The 18,299-nt window shown below is 41.5% G+C and overlaps 1 protein-coding gene across 1 annotated transcript in view; it reads left to right on the top strand.

Moving 5' to 3' along the window:
- MAGI1 (membrane associated guanylate kinase, WW and PDZ domain containing 1) overlaps window positions 1–18,299 on the top strand; it is a 360,601-nt gene that overhangs the window by 277,395 nt on the left and 64,907 nt on the right. Inside the window, exons 4-7 of the mRNA XM_075713622.1 lie at window positions 4,398–4,604; window positions 7,674–7,884; window positions 11,426–11,508; window positions 14,753–14,788. Of these exons, the coding sequence (XP_075569737.1) occupies window positions 4,398–4,604; window positions 7,674–7,884; window positions 11,426–11,508; window positions 14,753–14,788 (537 nt within the window). The remainder of the gene's footprint in view (window positions 1–4,397; window positions 4,605–7,673; window positions 7,885–11,425; window positions 11,509–14,752; window positions 14,789–18,299) is intronic.

Genomic DNA, 18,299 nt, shown 5'->3' with positions numbered 1-18,299 from the left:
AGATGAAAAGAAACCAACTCATTCCAAACAGCTATTCTGGTTTTTTTCATTATTATTGTTATTTTTGTGCACTCTCCTGAGTGGCGCTTTAGAGTGCATGGATTAAGTCATGGTTTTGGCTGTAAAAGCTGCCATCAAACTTTGGTTGTGGTTAAATAAGCTATAAGCACCACGGGACTGAATAAAATAAGGGTTAGTGAAAGGTGATGACAAGGAATTCAGTTAATGGCATGTGCATCTGCCAAGTGAATGCATTGCCATTAGCTATTAATTTGGTTGCTGTAGGCAGGATCCAAATGTGATTGAGAAGAGAGTAAAAAGCTTAGGAGCCCGGTTCCCGTACGAATCGGACATTGGAAAGTACCGTTTCTGCCACGCTGGCTGCTTCAAAACTGGCATTTCCACAGAAAAGTGGAGGTTTTCTCACTGTCTTCATCAAGAAATCTCCTTCATCTAGGAGATGGGCTGCTCTTTTCCAGCTTTGAGACATCATGTTAGGGACAGAGTCCTCAAAAGTTTTGCAGAGCTTCACTTGGGCCATTGGGGGAGCTCCGCACCCCGGGGAGTCCTGCCATAAGTACTGCGCTGCCTTTAGAAAATGTTTTGGGATCCTCTGGGATGACAGATGCTTGTGTATGCACATGTAACATGCTGTTAATAATTAGGGCTGATTGGATATTCAGTACAAATTACACTGGCTATGAAGTTAGCCCCTTCTTTAGGCTTACAAGTGGCTCACAAAACACTATTAAAGCATATTTTTAAATGTATGGGTTTTCATAAATATTGACAGATTTAATTTGAACAAATAATGTCAAGTCTGAGTGTTTTAAAACCCTTGCTGGGCTGTTCACTGTCAGTTGTTAATGGTGCACGTTTGGATTTCTGAGTCATAGGGTAAATATTTTCTCTTTCTAATTTCTAGGATTATACATGAGTTTTGATGATAATTTTAAGTGCCAGTCCCTCCTAATGGTGTGTCTGCCCCCACACCCGGGCCCACGTGCCATGTCTTCAAAAGGAACTGCTTAGAGAAGAGAAATAGGTTTGACTGCATCCAGCAAACATGAGGAAAAGAGACTATTTCCTTTTTCTGTCATTCTCCATGTCACCTGGAAGCTGGGTTCAGCTTTCTTTTGCAGTTTTTCATCATGAGCTGGGTTGTTTCCCAGACCTGTATGTCCTTGTGTGAATCTGAAGGAAGAGCTGTGATTTTTTGGAATATTGACTCAGGCTGAATCTGCCTCCTGTGGAGGAAAAAGAAAAGTTCAGCCCCAATGGCTGCATTTCCCATATTCTGCAAAACAAAATTCACCCATGCAGAGCCACGCTCAGTTTCAAATATGTATTTGCTCTTTGTATGTGTTCATATATACTTGTAGGGATCCTCTAAGACAGCACGCTGTGTTGGTAGAAAATAATTATTCACTAATAGTAGTACCAACAACCATGGTTGGTTTGAAGAGTGACTAACGATTTCAGCGTAAGCAAATCTGAAATACTTTAGAGAAGCCTGTTTTTCTGCTGAGGAACAGCTCTCTGTGGACTGTTACGAACTCCAGCCTTGCTTGTTGCTAGAGGAATTGAAAAGGAACAAAACTCAAAGATATAATCATATATTTCTCTGTAATTGGAGGAGGGATGGTAACATCTGTGCTATGTTCTTGTCTAGGAGAAATAAAAATCCACACTAGCAACATCTGTATATCCCTGTCATTCACTTTGTTGCATCCATCGCAAAAAGATTTAACCATTTACAAGAAGACCTGAAATTTTCAATTTTGCACAAAATAGTGATGTGCAGTGCCATAAATAAAAGCTGGTCTCACGTGTATGGCACACACGTGGAGATCTCTGCTTAGCAGTTAACATCCTTAGAAAACACACATTTTGTCTGGAAAAACAAACCAAAAAAAACCAAACAAAAAAACCAAAATGAAAAACCAAAACCCCAAAGTAGCAGCATTCTTTGTGAGAAACGCCAAAGAGGACAGAATGAGAGCAGGGTTGATTATCCTTTTTCTGCCCACCTACCTTTGTATTTTCCCTTTGCACTCTCTACCCCCCATTCTTCCTCTTTTTGTATAAAATAGTCCTGCGGTATATAGAGCATAAGAATCATTTCTCTAGCAGTGACTGCAACCTGCTGAGGAGCCTCCATCCCCATTAGAGGCTCTTTCCAGAAGAAGTAATTTCCTTCACCCTATAAATTATGCATCAATGTACATTTAAGATTCTGAAATGATGAACAGAAGATGAAAGCATTGCGGAGTGTTGCTGCTCCTGTGGAGCTGAATCCACGACGTTGTACACAGGCTCGAACACACCTTGTTAAGACAAACCTGCACGTGTTGCTGTCCTAGTACTCCAGCTCTAAAAGTGTGGAGATAGGAGCTCCTCCAACTTCTCTAGCCTCAGCTCTGTAAGAAAGACTTTTTCTCCTCTTGGAAGGCAGTGAGTGGGAAAAATAGCAATAGATGTTCAAATTGGTCTTCCCAGATGGACTCTGCCAGCCTGAGCCAGGGTGATTCCTGGTCTCCCTTGTTCCTGGTATGTCCGGAGACCTTCCAGAGTGTCAGGTTGAGACCTGTGAGTGCTGGGGCATGCCCGAGCCCTGTGGCCTTACCCTAAAGCTGACAACACGCACAGCTTTGGGGTTGTAAGGGACTTAGATGCTCTAATGGGAAAGGCAATTCAGGCAGCTAAACAGGAGTTGAGATGAACAACTAGTACTTCCAAACTGAAATAAAGACATGTTGTTTTGAACCTCAAGTGTGATGGCTGAGCCGTATGGAATGTGTTGGGTGAGTGGAACCGCTGTATACAGCAGTGGGACAGGTCAGTGTGGAGCTGCTTGGCTAACTTTAAATTCAGTGTCATTGCTCAGTGTATGAATGATGTTGTTGGCTTCTGCAACAAAAATACACATGCTTATCTATAAAAATAAATGAAAAAAGAACTTTTTTAGCACAGATCAGGTTTTAAAATGCCTTTGTGCAATCTGCCTTCGGCATGATTTCCATCTAGTGTAACAGGGGTAATAAAGGGGCATGTACACTTTCTGGGGAATGGATATTAAATATATAATGTAACTATGTAGTGAAAAATTGAAAAATGCTTTCAGGTTATGCATAGCCTATGGAGATAGATGATGAATGTAATCAAATGTACATGTGTATTTTACAGAAGAATTTTGTGCTACTGCTACAGTTGAAGCTATATGCGTGCACCCCCACATGAGTTTATACAAAGCTATATGGGAGAGCATCCTTTATATTTTGTCATACCAGAGAGTATAGGGAGAATTTTTAAGTTCATCCTTGGAATCTGAAGGTAGCAAAAGAAAATTAATAATAATTCTTGAAAGGAAAAATTTGGGCAGTTTTATGTAAAACTGTCGTATATCACAGATCATTGTATAAAAAGTAAAAGATGCGCCTTGCAATAGGCCTGAATTCCTATAATGCCCAGTGCTGCGGAAACCGATTCCAGACCTGAGATTCCTGTGGAGCATTTCAGGGCAAGCCAAGCACTATTGTGGCGTTTAAGGTGAAATGAAACAGGAACAGTGAAATACCTCTGTGCGGTTCTGGCATCAGTGAACCTGTGCTGATTCTGTATATCTTCCATGCTCATTTAAAATGATGGTGAAGTATCCCAAGCACTTTGTACTGTTTGCATCACATCTAGTGATGGCTGCCAAGAGCTGTGTGTTTGCATAACTGTGGGTGCATCTTTATCCCTTCAAGTTTTGCTTTAAGGCCTGGTTGTTCACTTCTACCCAAGTTGACCCAACTGCTGAGTTTCCTCTTTGAGGAAAGCAGTGCCACGTGGTACCTTTCCTTTTCTCTCCTTTGACAAAGTTTTCTTTTAGAGAGAGAATAGTTTTTGCTTTTTAAATGCAGCATCCACCCTAAAAGAACCTGTGTATTAAAGCAGGCCATTGAGCCTTTCATCACTTATCTGGGTGATGGCAGTCATGAATTTTTTATTTTCTGCAGGGCTCACTCCAGATCTGCCACAGCATTGTGTGGGTGCACACATGTAAAAAGGCTACTAATTGAAATTCAGATGTAACGAGATGAAGTTTTGCTATTCACCATGACTGCCTTTTGTTTTAGCCCTTGTACGCTCAGTGCACCTAAACAATGCAACCATTGCTTCCCCTTTTAGATTCAACAAGAATAACTTAAAAGGCAAGAAATATTTCCGTGTCTGCTCTAGAGATGAAATATGCCCCCCCAAAAATGGCAACGGCATGTCTTAGTTTATTTACTTACTTACTTACTTGTGGGGAGAGAAAGAGATTTTAATGGAATAGAAAATAAAATAAAATAGAAATCTTGCTGCTATAAACTGCTCTCTTTTGAAGATGCAAATGTGTTTCTATTGCCTAGGTAACTATTATGGAACGCCCAAGCCTCCCAGCCAGCCCCTCAGTGGGAAAGTGACTTCCACCGATGCTTTGCAAAACCTGCAGTCTGGCTCCAAGCAGTCGACTCCAAAGCGAACCAAGTCTTACAATGATATGCAAAATGCTGGCATAGTGCATACAGAGAATGAGGAAGAGGATGATGTACCTGAAATGAGCAGTAGCTTCACAGGTAAGACAAAAATATTGCAGTCAATCAGTTAGGATACACGGGGAAGATTTTTTGGGAGGGGATTTTTTTGGGTTTTTTTTTTTTACAATAGGTTTCCTGCAAAGCTGTCAATCCCAGACAGAGCTGGCCAACAACACCGGGATGGCAGCTGTCTGGGTGTGGACAATGACATGCACAGTTCTTCTAAAAAGGCCTTGTGGGATTGAGGTAGATGAGAAAAAATGGGGAAAAGCTCAAATCCATTAGTTGCAGAAAGTTCAAGGAAGAGTTCAGCTATGGTTGACAGTTCCAGTCATTATAAACAGTATGAAATGGCTCAACCAGGATACATTTGAAATTAATTATTCTTCAAAAATATGTTGCTGTCCTTTCCCTCTCCTTGCATCTAGAGATACCCGTCACATACAGTTACTAGGTCTTCTTTTCCAAGGTACCTTGCAGCAAACTAAGGGCTGCTTGCTGTAGGAATGAGGTCTGAAGCATGGGGGCAAGCTCTCTATTTTTATGAAGGCCTTGTGTCCTGCTGAATAGAGATCTCTATCCCACCATGGCTACCCTTGAGCACTGGCTGAATGATCACTGGAAACTTTTGCAATCTAAAGTCAAGTGCTGTGCAGGCACATTCAGAGCAAAATACTACTGGAGATCATCTGAGTTTCCACAGAAACGAACTGGAAGCTTGTAAAGCTCTGAGGGGCTAGAGCTCTTCCCCATGTCTGCAATCCTAGTATTTGTTAGCACTTAAGAGCATGACTTCCTCAGCTCAGTTTCAAACGCTGGATTCATCTTTTTAGCTCCCTTTGAGGTAGGTACTTAGCAAGCAGCGTTATCCACACCTTCAGGTCTTTGACAGATGCTTGCTGTGGGTGTTCACCATCACTGGCACTTGGTCCTTTGTCCTCTGGTCACTTCCTACCACCGTAACAATTTTCCTCCCCAGCTTCTGATGAGTCGTAGGAGCTGTCATGCCAGTTCCTACCTGCCCAAGTCCTGGCTTTAACATCTGTATAGAGCTTTAAAAGGATTTAGACTGAGATTTAGTTTTGACCCTCTCTGGGCCAAACTGTCAAATGGCTTTGAGGGTTGTGCTCTGTTACATCTTTCCAACCCAAATCACTCCTGGCTGGCCTAATCCCTCCCAGGCTTGAGTTTCTGTCTCTGCTTACCAGCTTCTTTACAAAATTTTGCACCTAAAGGTAGATTCTCAGATGTTGTGCCACGGCAGCAACCTCAGCCCTTGTCACAGGATCTGATTTTGGGAGGAAGCTGGTGGGAGATGCTGTTTGACCTCCTTGCTGCCTGTCTCAGTTTGGTGCCCCTAAACTGACTCTAGCATAATTTCTCTTCCTTGTTTTCCTCCACAAGATGAAATACTGGAAGGTGCAGCTCATTTGTCACATTATCACGCCCTGGCCCCTTGCCTCCATTAAATGGGCACAGAATCAAGAAAAGAGTTATTTCTCGTATACCAAAGTGATTCCTTATGCTTCTTTCACGTGTAAGTGTGCTAGCCATATTAAAATGCTCCTGCTTCCTTAGAAGACTTCTCAATGACTTGTGTTTTCCAGACTTGGGCATGTTTACACTCACAGTCTTAAGCTGGCGATGATTCATTCATGCTTCCTTATCTTGTCAGCTTCTACCTAAAAATATCAAATGCCAGGAAGGCTAGAAAGCAGGCAGCTGAGGGTACTGCTATAGTCTAGATCGTTTTCTTCCCTCTTCTCCCAGTTTATTATTTTCGGGATCTTGCCTTTTTGTAAAGGCAGCACACAGACTAGAAATAGTGCAGGAGCTGCAGTTAACCACCCCCCCAAAAACCAAGGCCGTGGGCTGTGAGTTGAGGACGTCAGTGGTCTCTGGTCTGGAGAGCGGAGGCGAGGTCTTGGCTGTGAAACCCTTTCAGTCCCGCTGCTTGGGGACTTGGCAGAGTGTGACACTGATATCTCCGTCTCTTGCTCAGTGTGTTGCCTGCTGCGTGTACTGGAGAGGGGTGGTCTCAGGTGATTTGGAAGTACTGTCACCGATTTTCAACACCTGCAAGAACCAAACAGAAAATCCCTTTGCTAGGCAGAGGGGTAATTTTAGAACCTGTCTCTTGTTGCCAAAACCTCTCTGTGAAGGGGTAGGGGCACAGACCTGATTTGTGGTGAGTATTTACAGTGATTAGGGGTGCAGGGAATGAGCGGCAGTGTTTCATGGATACAGCTCAAAACTGCATGGATATAAGCATCAGAAATGTTTTCTTAGAGGGAAGAGGGCCAGATACATCATAAAATACTCCTGAGTGACTTTGACTGGAACGATACAGAGATGAGCCATAGAATACCAAAGTGATTCCTTATGCTTCTTTCACATGTAGGTGTGCTAGCCATATTAAAATGCTCCTGCTTCCTTAGAAGACTTCACAGTGACTTGTGTTTTCCAGACTTGGGCATGTTTACACTCACAGTCTTAAGCTGGCAATGATCTAGCTCCTCGGACAGCTAGAACAGGCACTAGTGGGCAGCAACATGTGGACACATGGTGTAGTGCTGACATTAGTTTTAATTTTTAATTTAAAAAAAATGCACCACAGTAGAGGCGTTCATCATTAGCTTGTTGACTCTGAGCTTCGGGCTACCTTCTACACTTGTAAAAATCTCCCCTTTTGATCATTCTTCAAACAGGAAATTTTTTTTCCTAATCCCTGTCCCACAGTTGGCACTGTGGGAGTGAACCTGTAAGCCTGCTCAGAAGCCCATTGAACTCATCTACATCAGTGAGCCCTGGCCTCAGACAGCTCGGAAGACTTTGGTACCTCAGCAGGGCCTATTAGAGCGAGCACAGTAGCTGATCACAGCTTCTGATTTGCGCTGGCGAGGGTCTGGCTGGCAGAGTGTGTGTGGGCAAAGCAAGCTCGTCCCTGCTGGCAAAAAGACTGCAGAGTCTCTGCCCTCAGTTCATCTGTTGCTGTGTCTTGTGAATTAAAAAGCAAGGAGAGGAAAACTGTAAGGATAAACCCAAAGAAGCAAATGGGAGGAGAAAAAGACTGATTTTCGATTTTATTTGTGCTTCTTTATTCTACAGCTGAGTCTGGTGACCAAGACGAGCATAATACTCATATCGTAAGAGCGGCAGCCCCACCGTCCGCGATTGATAGCCACACCAACGTTCCCACCACGGAACCATCTCAGAACCTCCCTCAATACCTACCTCCTTCTGCTGAGGATAACCTAGGTCCTCTGCCGGAAAACTGGGAGATGGCCTACACCGAGAACGGAGAAGTCTATTTTATAGAGTAAAGCACATTTTTGTTGTTCTAATTCCGTCTCTCTCCCCTTCTCTCTCTGGGCATAAGTAAACCTCCATGGATGCATGTTGTGTACGTATGTGTGTGTATTAAATATTTAGTGTATATGGTTATGTTGCAGAGCTGTAAGTCCTTTACTGCTTCTGAAGGGGCTTTGCATTTCCTGATTGGATTAACATCCAAATTACTCCTGAGTTCAAAGGCAGGGGGAATTGTTCGTTTTATGAGGGTAGTTACAAAAGCAACAGACACTTATAAAATATGGGCCAGTTGTTTTCACGGGTGGAATGAAAGCTCCTAATTGAAAGGGCTGAGACTTCGTTTCTGGAGCCTGCCTCTGTGCATAATGCAGCAGAGAGAATTCCTCCGGTCATGTTCTCAGGCGGTAGCAGAGCCAGGGAATGGACTTTGTGTGTTGTCCTCTCGTCAGAGCAAATGGGCCAAAAGTGTTAACATGCTCCAGTGGTTTGCAGAAGGCATAGCTCAGTGCAAAGTAGGCACAGTAAGTTTGGAAAAGCAAGAAGTACCTCATGCTCTGCAGACTTTGCCTAAGAGCTGAGTGCTGTCAGCAGTTTTATGATGATATTGATTTTTTCATGCCATAAATAATAGTCTCTAATTATACTTGTCTAGATTTATTGAGATAGGAGTAACTTATAAAATGGGACCTGTTAGCGGAAGAGATTTCTTGCACAGAATTTAGCTAGACATTAAAATTCAATTAGCTTTTGAAACTCAAGCCCTTAACTGCCCAAGTAGAGGAAAGGGGCGAAGAATTGATGTTGGTTTTGATGGTCTGTTTAATGCGGTCTTAGAAATTGAGATCCTCTGTCTGCACACCAGGAGCCAGGGGCCAGTTAGTACAGAAGAACCTCCTCTGCTAATGCCCCTTCTGGTACTCCAGAGAATTGTGCTGGATTAGGGCAGTGAGGTGAGCAGTCCTGCTCCATCATCAGGAGAGGGGACTTTTGGACAGGGACAAGGAAAGGTTCATCAGAGCAGGTCTTTCCGTGGCTGCCATGGCAGAGAAACACATCAGAGAAGAGTGCCAGAAGATCTGAGGAGCTGGGACGACTGAGAGCACCACAGCAGCTCTTCACCAGCTGGGAGAGGGCTGCTGTAAAAAAGGCCATTTTTCAAGGTGCTCTCAATTACCTGAAGAGGCTCCACCAACCCCCTAGTGTAAGCCAAAGTCTAGAAGGCACAATGCAAATTCTCATCAGCTGCATATTGGATGAAACTGAAATGTGTTCATTATCCCAAACATGGTATTCTGCCCCTTGTTATGTCTTCAGGGTGCCTCATTCTTTGATGTACTTTCTGGTTTTAACGTATATAACACAGCCTGAGTAATAGCCCATCCAGCCTGTCATTTTTCTCCCTGGAGGAGGACAGATGATGAGCACTAAATGCTGCCCAAGCAGCTGGTTGCTCCCTTTTTTGTCCCCACATGGGCCCCTGCTGTTTTTCCTTACAGGTGCTTCAGCACAGGGGTTCTGCTGCTGCCACCAATTTCCCCCAAAAACATTCCCACCACTGCTATATTCTCTATGTGCACGTATTCTCTTAGCAATGCAGGGCTGTAGCACCTTAAATAATTTGTTAGGCCTTTTGCAGGAGACTCATATATGTGGTGGAAAAATAGAGCCTGCATACACGGCTGGCTGTCTGACATGAAAATTTAGTAGCACACCAACTGCTTCCTTCCCCGCAGTGCAGATTGACCATTTTGAGGATACATATGCATCGGGAGTGATTTTTGTGCAAGAATGTGTTAGTGTGGATGCAGCACTGAATGACTGCAGTTCTATTAATTCTAAGGACACCCTGAGCCTAGAAACAATTTAGTTTGATTTGTATCAAATTAAGAGAGCAAGCTAATGAGCTGTGTGGACCCAAGCTGGCTCAGATGTCTGTACCGTCATCTACAGTGCTTTGGGTTATCAAGTCAGGGTGCTGAAGGGAACAGTATGGAACACCTGAGCACCTTGCACAGAACCAGCACAGGTCCAGTGGGACCAGAGCTGCCTGTCAGATAACTGACCCTGATGGCTTGTTGATGAAGCAATTTGGCTCTTGAGATATGTTTCTCTGGTGCTTTCATTGGGATTTTCATTACCCAAACTATCCCAGTCCCTCACTACCCTGCATGTAGATCTGTGCATGTTACAGGTCTCACACAATCCTGTCCCTCTGAGTGTATGATCTGAAAGGTGTTCAGCTGAATTTTCTGTGCCTCGGCAAACCACACTGTTGTGAGCCTTTGGTGAGTGAGACTAAGTTGCAAGAAGCATGCAAACATATCATTGCTCTCCTACCACCCTCTTTCTCAGCTAGACTGCAGACTTTCTTACTTGTAAGTTGGCAGAACCCCTCTGCTTTCTTGATGTTAATTTGCCTGACTTGCTAAATTTCTGCTATTCAGTTTTCTAGTTGGCGATTAATTGCTCTGAAGCATACAAAAGGATTAAATGCATTTGCTCATTGTGCTTTGGGAGGGCTGGGTAGTCGGATGTATAAAACAAGGACCTTTTATTTACGCACTCAGATCCTAGGAGCGGGGCATTCTTGCAGTAAAATACAAGTTTGCTGGCAAGTTGTTAGTTCCTCGGGGATCATAGCCCTCATTACAGCATTTCCAGCTTTGTGAGACTGTTGTGAGGCTAAGGTTAAGTTTGTAAACCTCTCTGAGACCTTGAAGGAGAAGTAAATAGCATTACTATGGTATTGAAACTTAAAACTGTTAAGCAGTGTTAAAGGCTAAGCTAGATAAGTGATACCTCAGGGACTGGAGGGCTGTCTTTGCAGGTTATGTCTAAGATGACATCAGGTTGTAGAAGAGGCATTGTATTACAAGATTGTCTCCATACGCAAATGAAATGATGGGAGAAAATAATTTCTAGAAAAATGTATTTTAAGCCTGTTTACTATGCAGCCTTCACTGCTGGGGCTGGCATCGTGATACTGTCAGGGCACTTGTAGAAAAGAAGAGTTGAAAGTAAAGCTGTTGAACTTCCACCAAAGGCTTTGACAGAACATTTTGATTTGTCTAATTAAAGAGTTTTCACTGGAAATTTTGGTTTTGACTAATGCTTGGGTCAAATCTAGACAAAGGTCAAAGGTCTTTTGAAGGAACAAAGGTCACTGCGTGGTTTAGGGAGGAAGGGAAACTTCCGTCTTTTCGTCAGGAGGCAAAATGGCTCAGAGACAGCTCCTGGAATTAAGAAACAAATCACCAAAGACAAAAGTTTGGAAATTAATATTATAATATTGCAGCTTTCACATGCATTCTTCCAGTCAGGAATGCTGATCTGTATATTTTCACTTTTCACCTTTGCGTTTTCAATGCCAAGATTGTTGTGATTTGGTAGACTAGTTTGCAAAACAGCAGATTATAATGCCATTGTTTTCTGAAGCAAAAGTATGCCTTCAGGTCTGTTGAGTAACAAAGAGGATACATACTCTCATGTCACTGATACTCCAGGTCTGCTTTATTAACAAAGGTCATATTTCCATTTCTGGTTTCCAGCCATAACACAAAAACAACATCTTGGCTAGATCCACGGTGCCTGAACAAACAGCAGAAGCCTCTAGAAGAATGTGAAGATGATGGTAAGAGACTGAAAATAGTGAGATAATAATGTGTTTGGTCCATTTCTAGGTGGCTTTCTTCCTTTCCTTTTCCTCTTTCCAATAACCTGTGTTCAGAAATACTTTAAAAAAAAAAGGTTTATTAGTAAGTGCATAGAGACAATGTCGGTTATGTTGTAGAATCACTGTCTATGGAAGATAGCCATTGAGTTAGCGGATAATGTAATAAAAATCAAAGAGGTGCTCGAAGTAAAAGGCCTCTGTTTTTGCAAAGGCATTTGAATAGTCACTGATGCTGAGCAAGACTCAAAGCTTTCTAACACGTTCGCTCCTTGGATCGCTGTGTAGGAGGAAAGCGACTGAGTCTCCGTGTGCTCCATTGTATTATACTTCAACCACCTGCTTTACATGAATTTGAAAGTGTTATGTTGTTATTTCCTTGTTTGAGCAGAAATAACTCAATTGCTTCACTTCTACTTTTAAATTCTGACAGTCCATTTAGTGTTATGATTGCTGAAAACAAATTCCATTTGGAAGTGTAGATGTTTGCCACTGAAAATTTACACTGATGTAGTTTTGTATTCCTTGAGATGTTGGAAATGCAAGCCACTGTCCAATTTAGAGCAGCCAAATGCAGGACTGTTAAAGGAGGTTCTTTCCCTGCATCCTTTAGGAGATGCTGGAAGAAAAAGGGAATCATGATGAAAATAATTTAAATGTTTGGGAAAACCTGTGTGGAAATTTTGGTCTACAGACCAGGAAAGGTGGTGGTATTCTAATGCATTTTTTTGGCTAGCACAATGTTATTGTGGTAGACATATCTTAAAAATTGAAGGGTTTACTTCATCAGTGTTGGTGCTGTCCTTGTAAAATTAGTTTTCATAACATGATTAAACTCCTACTGGTGTGAGTCAGCTCAGTAAGAGTTATGATTTTACTTCAGAAAAGGATCAACTCACTTCATCCCTTTTTTACTGGTAGGTTCAAATCTAGCCTCCAGAACTGCTGTTACTATTTTTGCACATGCAGTTTTTCAACCTCTGCTTCCTTTCACGTGTGAGATTTTGCAGGATGTGAGAATTTGCCTGTGCAGCTTCCGCTGCCATGATGAAACAGGTCACCAACTTCTTAGTGCACAACGCAGCATGCACCCAGACCTCAAGGGTGTGCAAAGCCCAGGCAAAAATTGAGCGGACCGAGCTGACGCCTGCTTCAGATCCTTAGCAACTGGCGTCATCTGTCAAGGAGCAAGCAGAGGGAGCTGGATTAATGAAGGCCTTGCTTTGCACCTAAAAATGGATATGTCAGTGGGTGATCAGAACTGCAACAAAATTAAATAACAGTGTATGCAGGCAAAGCTCCCTCCTCCTTGCAGTTAAGCATTGCTAGCAATTTAGAGAGCAGGTTCCTAAGCCTCAGCACAATCTTTCCTCTTTCAGAAGATAGTTTTCCCTAAAGCACAACTTCTGTCCTGGCTGTCTCTACCAGCAAGACTCCCGCTACATCGATAGCCCCGGTGATGCCCCGTGCTCTGCTCTGAGACAGGGCAAGGAGCAGCCGGTAGGATGAGTCAAGAGCGGGTGACTGAGCTCCTCTGCTAAACAGTTTTAAGTCTCCTCGCAGAAGGGAAAGTCTTTCAAACCTCTTGTCTTCTTAGCAATTATAAAACAAGCATTGGGATAATTTATTTAATTGGGATTAGAAACATACGGCTGGGGAATTTTTTGTATTCAATTAAGTTCATAATTTTACAGAATAATGGCATTTTTGTTTATCAGGTCCTTAAAATCAGCTAATTTCATCTTCCCCCACACCCTTTCACTTCATCAGTTGCTCATTAATGAATATTTTTAACATCAGTAGTTAAACCATTTGCTTCATAGGTACAGCAGTGCACTGCACTGTTTTTCTTGGCTGCTGTGATCTTGCTTTGCACAAAAGAATAATTATATTTTAGAAAACAATGTGAGCACAAAGAAGAGAGAAGGTTATTTTTACTACATCGTAGAAGTTGGACATGTTTTGGCAAGGGTCGCTGTTGGGAGTATTTCCACTGAAGTCAGTGGGACGACTCCTCTGGTTTGTTTGTTGTGTGTGTGTGCGCGTGAGTTTTCAGGCCCGACTCCATCCTGTTTGCGGTTTTTATAAATGTTAGATGTTGTTTCAGATTTGTTTGCGTGCAGTTGCCTTGTGTTTTTCCTCCATCAGGATACACGTCCCTAGCAAGTTTTTGGTCGTTTCCAGTTGTTTAGGCTATCACAGGAAATTGCAATTCATATTTCACGCTGATGGTCCTAAACTACTGTTTTGGTAGAATATATTGCAAACATGTTATGGAAGTGGTTTTTTTAGGTGTCCAAATTTTCAAAAGCAATGCTGTGACACTATATCTTCTGTTTGCTTCTATCGTTCCTTTATGTGGCTAACACTTTACTGTATTAGGTCCAAGATTGTTTTTACCATCTTTGTTCTGGTTTTGTCATCATCTTTCATTTTCAGACTGCATTATTATTATTTATAGGCTAAGCAATACTTTAATCATCTGTGTCACTGTTAACTTATGAATATGGAGCAGATAATGATAAATGGAGCAACAGTGAATATTGATGGCTTTGTGTGTTTGAAAAATTATGTGATCTTTGTCCCAGGTGCCCTGCTAAAACTGGTGCATTCCTGTATATGCCTCACCCGTACATCTGGACTTTGGTGTGGGCCCGCAACTCCAGTTAAACGAGGCGCTTTGCTTCATGCCTATCTTAAATCATCTGAGTAGTTACAGTGAAGTAATTGGCCCTTGTATGGACATAAATTTAGGTACTTTCCTAAAACCTTGCTACATTAGTTCTTATTTAGATGCAAGGTTTTCCTCTCAGATTTCTTCATTGGTATTCAGGTCTGGCCTGCTGATAGATCCGTGTGTCAACAGAACGGATTGCAAAGGTCGGACCATACAGATCTGAGGGAGAAGCTTCACTACAGTGAGAACACCACAAATGTATTACTTTGCCATATCAAGCTGTGGCATGGAAGGTAGTCAACTGATAAGAGATTTTTTGAGAATGCAAGAACCAGTTCTTTTATTATCTACATCAGATCCATCAATATTCTAATCACTAAAGTGTGACAAATGGAAAGCTTGGGCTTGGTCTGTAGAAAATTAGTGCTGGTTCTGCCATTTGCTGGAGGGAATTTCTTGCTTGGTGCTGGTATCTGAAATTTTCTTTTAATTTTTTCTGTCTCATTTACTGCTCTTCCCTTGGAGAAGAAGGGGTACACACGGAGGAACTGGACAGTGAACTAGGTAAATCATCCATCTCTCGTTTTGATGTTTGACTTCAACTGCACTGTTTTAAGCCTTTAATTACTTACTTTCTCCTTTGTATCATTTTGCATCTTTCAGTTTTTTTATTTCAACAAGCCTAATTTATCAGCAAAACTTCCCTAGCACACAAAGCATTAATCTTCCCCTAGCTTCAGATCTACAATGTTTTTCTTACCAGTTCAGAGTTTGAAGAAAGCTAGAGCGCCTTAATCTTACGAAGTTTGTTTGAAGTTGCTTCCTCCTGGACCCTGCAGAAGTCAGGGGCTTTTCCATTGGCATCACTGGCTCCAGGAAAAAGCTTATAGATGCCAAATTTGAAATCAAGTAGCTAATGATGATTTTTTTCATTAGGGCCAAAGACATTTCCCAGACAAAAGAAGCAAAGTGTGATTTAGAAAGTTTAAGAATTACATAGGATGCTTCTGCTGAGCTTGTGAATGAAACAGCAGAAATTTTTGCCTCGGTGATTTTATAAACAGATGATTTTCGATGGTGTGATACACTTTTATTTGCTGGGTCTTGTTGTGAAGAATGCTGTCTTGATATCTAATCTCAGTGGTGCTCATTCTGTTTATACTGCTGGTGGAGGTAGTTGTTATTTCTCTTCAGCTATGCTCTAGTGCCGTTGGAAAGCTGAAAGGCCTAAGAGGATGCATAGGATTTTGTTTCCACTAGGTCTGTTACTGGTTTTAAAGAGAACTGTATTTACAGGTTATAGTTCTGTGTACTGGAGGATTGTATTACTAGAGAATTCACCTCTGGTTTCTGTAATGACTTGCAAGTGTATTCTGCTTCCCGCTTCTGTGTGACTGATGCGGCATCAGCAGCCAACAGCTGTTGCGTAGACTTTTAATGCTACTCCAGGAACTGGTCTTCTGGATAACATGGCTGGAACAATGTTGGAGGCCTAACTTCTTTTAGTCCAAGAATTTGAAAGAAATGACAATTTAAAGAAGAATGCAGTCACTTCAGTGGTGCATTAGCATTATGCACAGCTCATACAAATAATCAGCAGCAGACCAAGTAACATCAGAAGTAGGTGGATGCACACCAACAACCTGCAAAGATTTCTCATTAAGGTCTTCACAAAGGGTGACTTAAAAGAAGAGAGAGTTTATAAAAAGACAAATTTAGAGGCAGTAATGAAATGGAAATGTTCCCTTCTTTCAGTCTGATATCGGGATCTAGTGCAAGAGAAGAGCTGGAAAAATAGATGCAGGGAAGCTCACTAATTGATAAGCCTGACCCCAGTTCTGCAGGCACTTACATACACAAGTGTTTTGCTTGAGTATCATGAGATGTTGTTTTAATGCAGATAAGCTGTTTTGAGCTCACAGCCCATCAATACGCTGTTCAGGTTTGCAAATGTTGCAGCGTAAAGAAAGACATTTTCAAATGGCTCAGTTGGTTACAGCAATGTTAGGGAGGGGGCATGAAAACATACAGCCTATTCACTAACCATACTCATGATTTGTATAAACTGGTTGTTGCCAGATATTTAGCTCCTTAGTTTATTAACAGTTTCTTTTCTAAATATAAGAAAATTAAAACCTGAAGCATTTGCACAACTTCTTGTTTTCCAAAGAAGTGGATTGGATATGGAGTAATAGGTCACCTCTCTTTTAACAGAAGGTTATACGAAGGACACAGAAATTTAATCTTTGGAGCAGAATTTCACATACCCTTGGGCAGATCCTCCTGGACTCACAGGGAGCAGTAACAGCTGGGTATTCTGACGTCATCTCCAGCTCCTTTATAGTGACACATAGGTGCAACTAGAATCCCTGGTGGTTGGAGAAGTTCTTTTTTAGGAATCCATCCATCCCCTCTGTAGGGTTGTATACTAAACAAGAGCATCTCAGTAGGAATCCATGTATTTACCCAGGGCTGAAAAGTGTAAAACTGGATATTTGTCCATTGAATTTACCTGCTGACAAATGCTCTGAGACTGCAGTGCTGCATGGATGTACCAAGATAAAAGCCATACAGCTCACTCAGACTCCTAATGATGCAAAATGGTTTTGGAAATCTTGTATTTGTAGTAAAATCTAATGCTCTGGGTCATCTTCAGTTTGGCAGGAGAGGTAGAGAAGGGAGATGAATAATTTAAAGCCACTAAGGAGCCAGACTGTACAAGATGGCTATGGAGAATATTGCCTTTTGCTTTAGAGAAATTTCAGAGGCTTTTAGAAGTTGGAAAGTGCATCTACATAATCAACAAGTAATATGTTGAAAGCTGCAGTTTTGCGTATTGGTAATTCCAAAAACATAGAAATGTGTTCCTTAAATGGAAAGCTGCAGACTTAGAAAACTGGACAGATTTTGACACAATACCATTTTTGGGGTTAGGAGAGTGCTGGTTTTCTGACCTTCCATGAAAATTCTTTAAAAGAAAAGAAAAAATAAAATTTAATACCAAAACTTTTTGTGAACAAAAACAAGGCAAAACATTTGTTTTTGAGCTTTAAAAATCAAAAATGCTTAGTAGTCCAAAATAGGTAAAAGGTATTTAGCAGGAAAAATTGTGGAAAAACTCATTTTAAGGCATTTGTGCATTTACTTCTCCCTTCCCCCATTATTTTTTTTTTTCTTCCATGCCAGTTTGGTCTCTTTACCATTCTACTTTCACCATAGCGCAAAGAATTAAATGGCTGCCACAACTTGTGATTTTCCTGATTGTATGCTAGGTCTTATTTTAATTGCACTGAAACTCTTTAAGCCAGTCCCACAGTGTTTTCACCATATGGGACTCCTTTGCAAACCTAAAAGTTCCCTTCGCGAAAAGACTTTAAAGATTGGCCTCTAGCTTTCTAATTTTTTCTCACATACACTTGCACGGTGTAACGGAATATCTGTTTCTGAAGCATTCGTTTCAGATGGATCTACTGATAAAATTGTGGAGTATTTTCATGCCTAAAAGTTAGCACTGGCTTGCATTTAATTGCTTATGTCTCAAGGAATCCAAAGATGTTAAACCCAATAAAGATAAAATAATTATAAGAATGGAAGATCTACCTTATATCTGCAAATAAGGGACATGTGGAGCAAAACCCATGAAAATCAATTTAATCTGATCTCCAGCCAATTCTGAACACAAACATAAACTTTGAGTAATTAGTCCATGTGTGTTTGTATAGATTCTGTTCATCTCCAGTCTGGAGATATTTCTACCCTTATGGCAACATGGCTGAAGTCTATAAATGCAGAACTAGATAGTTATGCTTATTGTAATTAATGGGCCATTGTTGATTGTATTGGCTCAGCCATTGATGCCATTAATGAAAATAAATCTTTGCATTTCATAATAAACAAACATAGATTATTTGCTCTCAGTCTTGTCAATTTAGTGATAAATTTTGAGGAATTATTTCACATGGAGTATTTGAACTTGTGTTATCTGACTGGCTTTTTTTTAATTACTATTTTTATTTAAATGAATGTGCAGAGTCTGTGGGGCAAGGACCACACTTGCACAGTCCATAGCGTGGTG

This window comes from Pelecanus crispus, chromosome 7 (assembly GCF_030463565.1).
Source record: "Pelecanus crispus isolate bPelCri1 chromosome 7, bPelCri1.pri, whole genome shotgun sequence".
NCBI lineage: Eukaryota > Metazoa > Chordata > Aves > Pelecaniformes > Pelecanidae > Pelecanus > Pelecanus crispus.
This window is presented reverse-complemented; position numbering and strand designations above follow the sequence as displayed.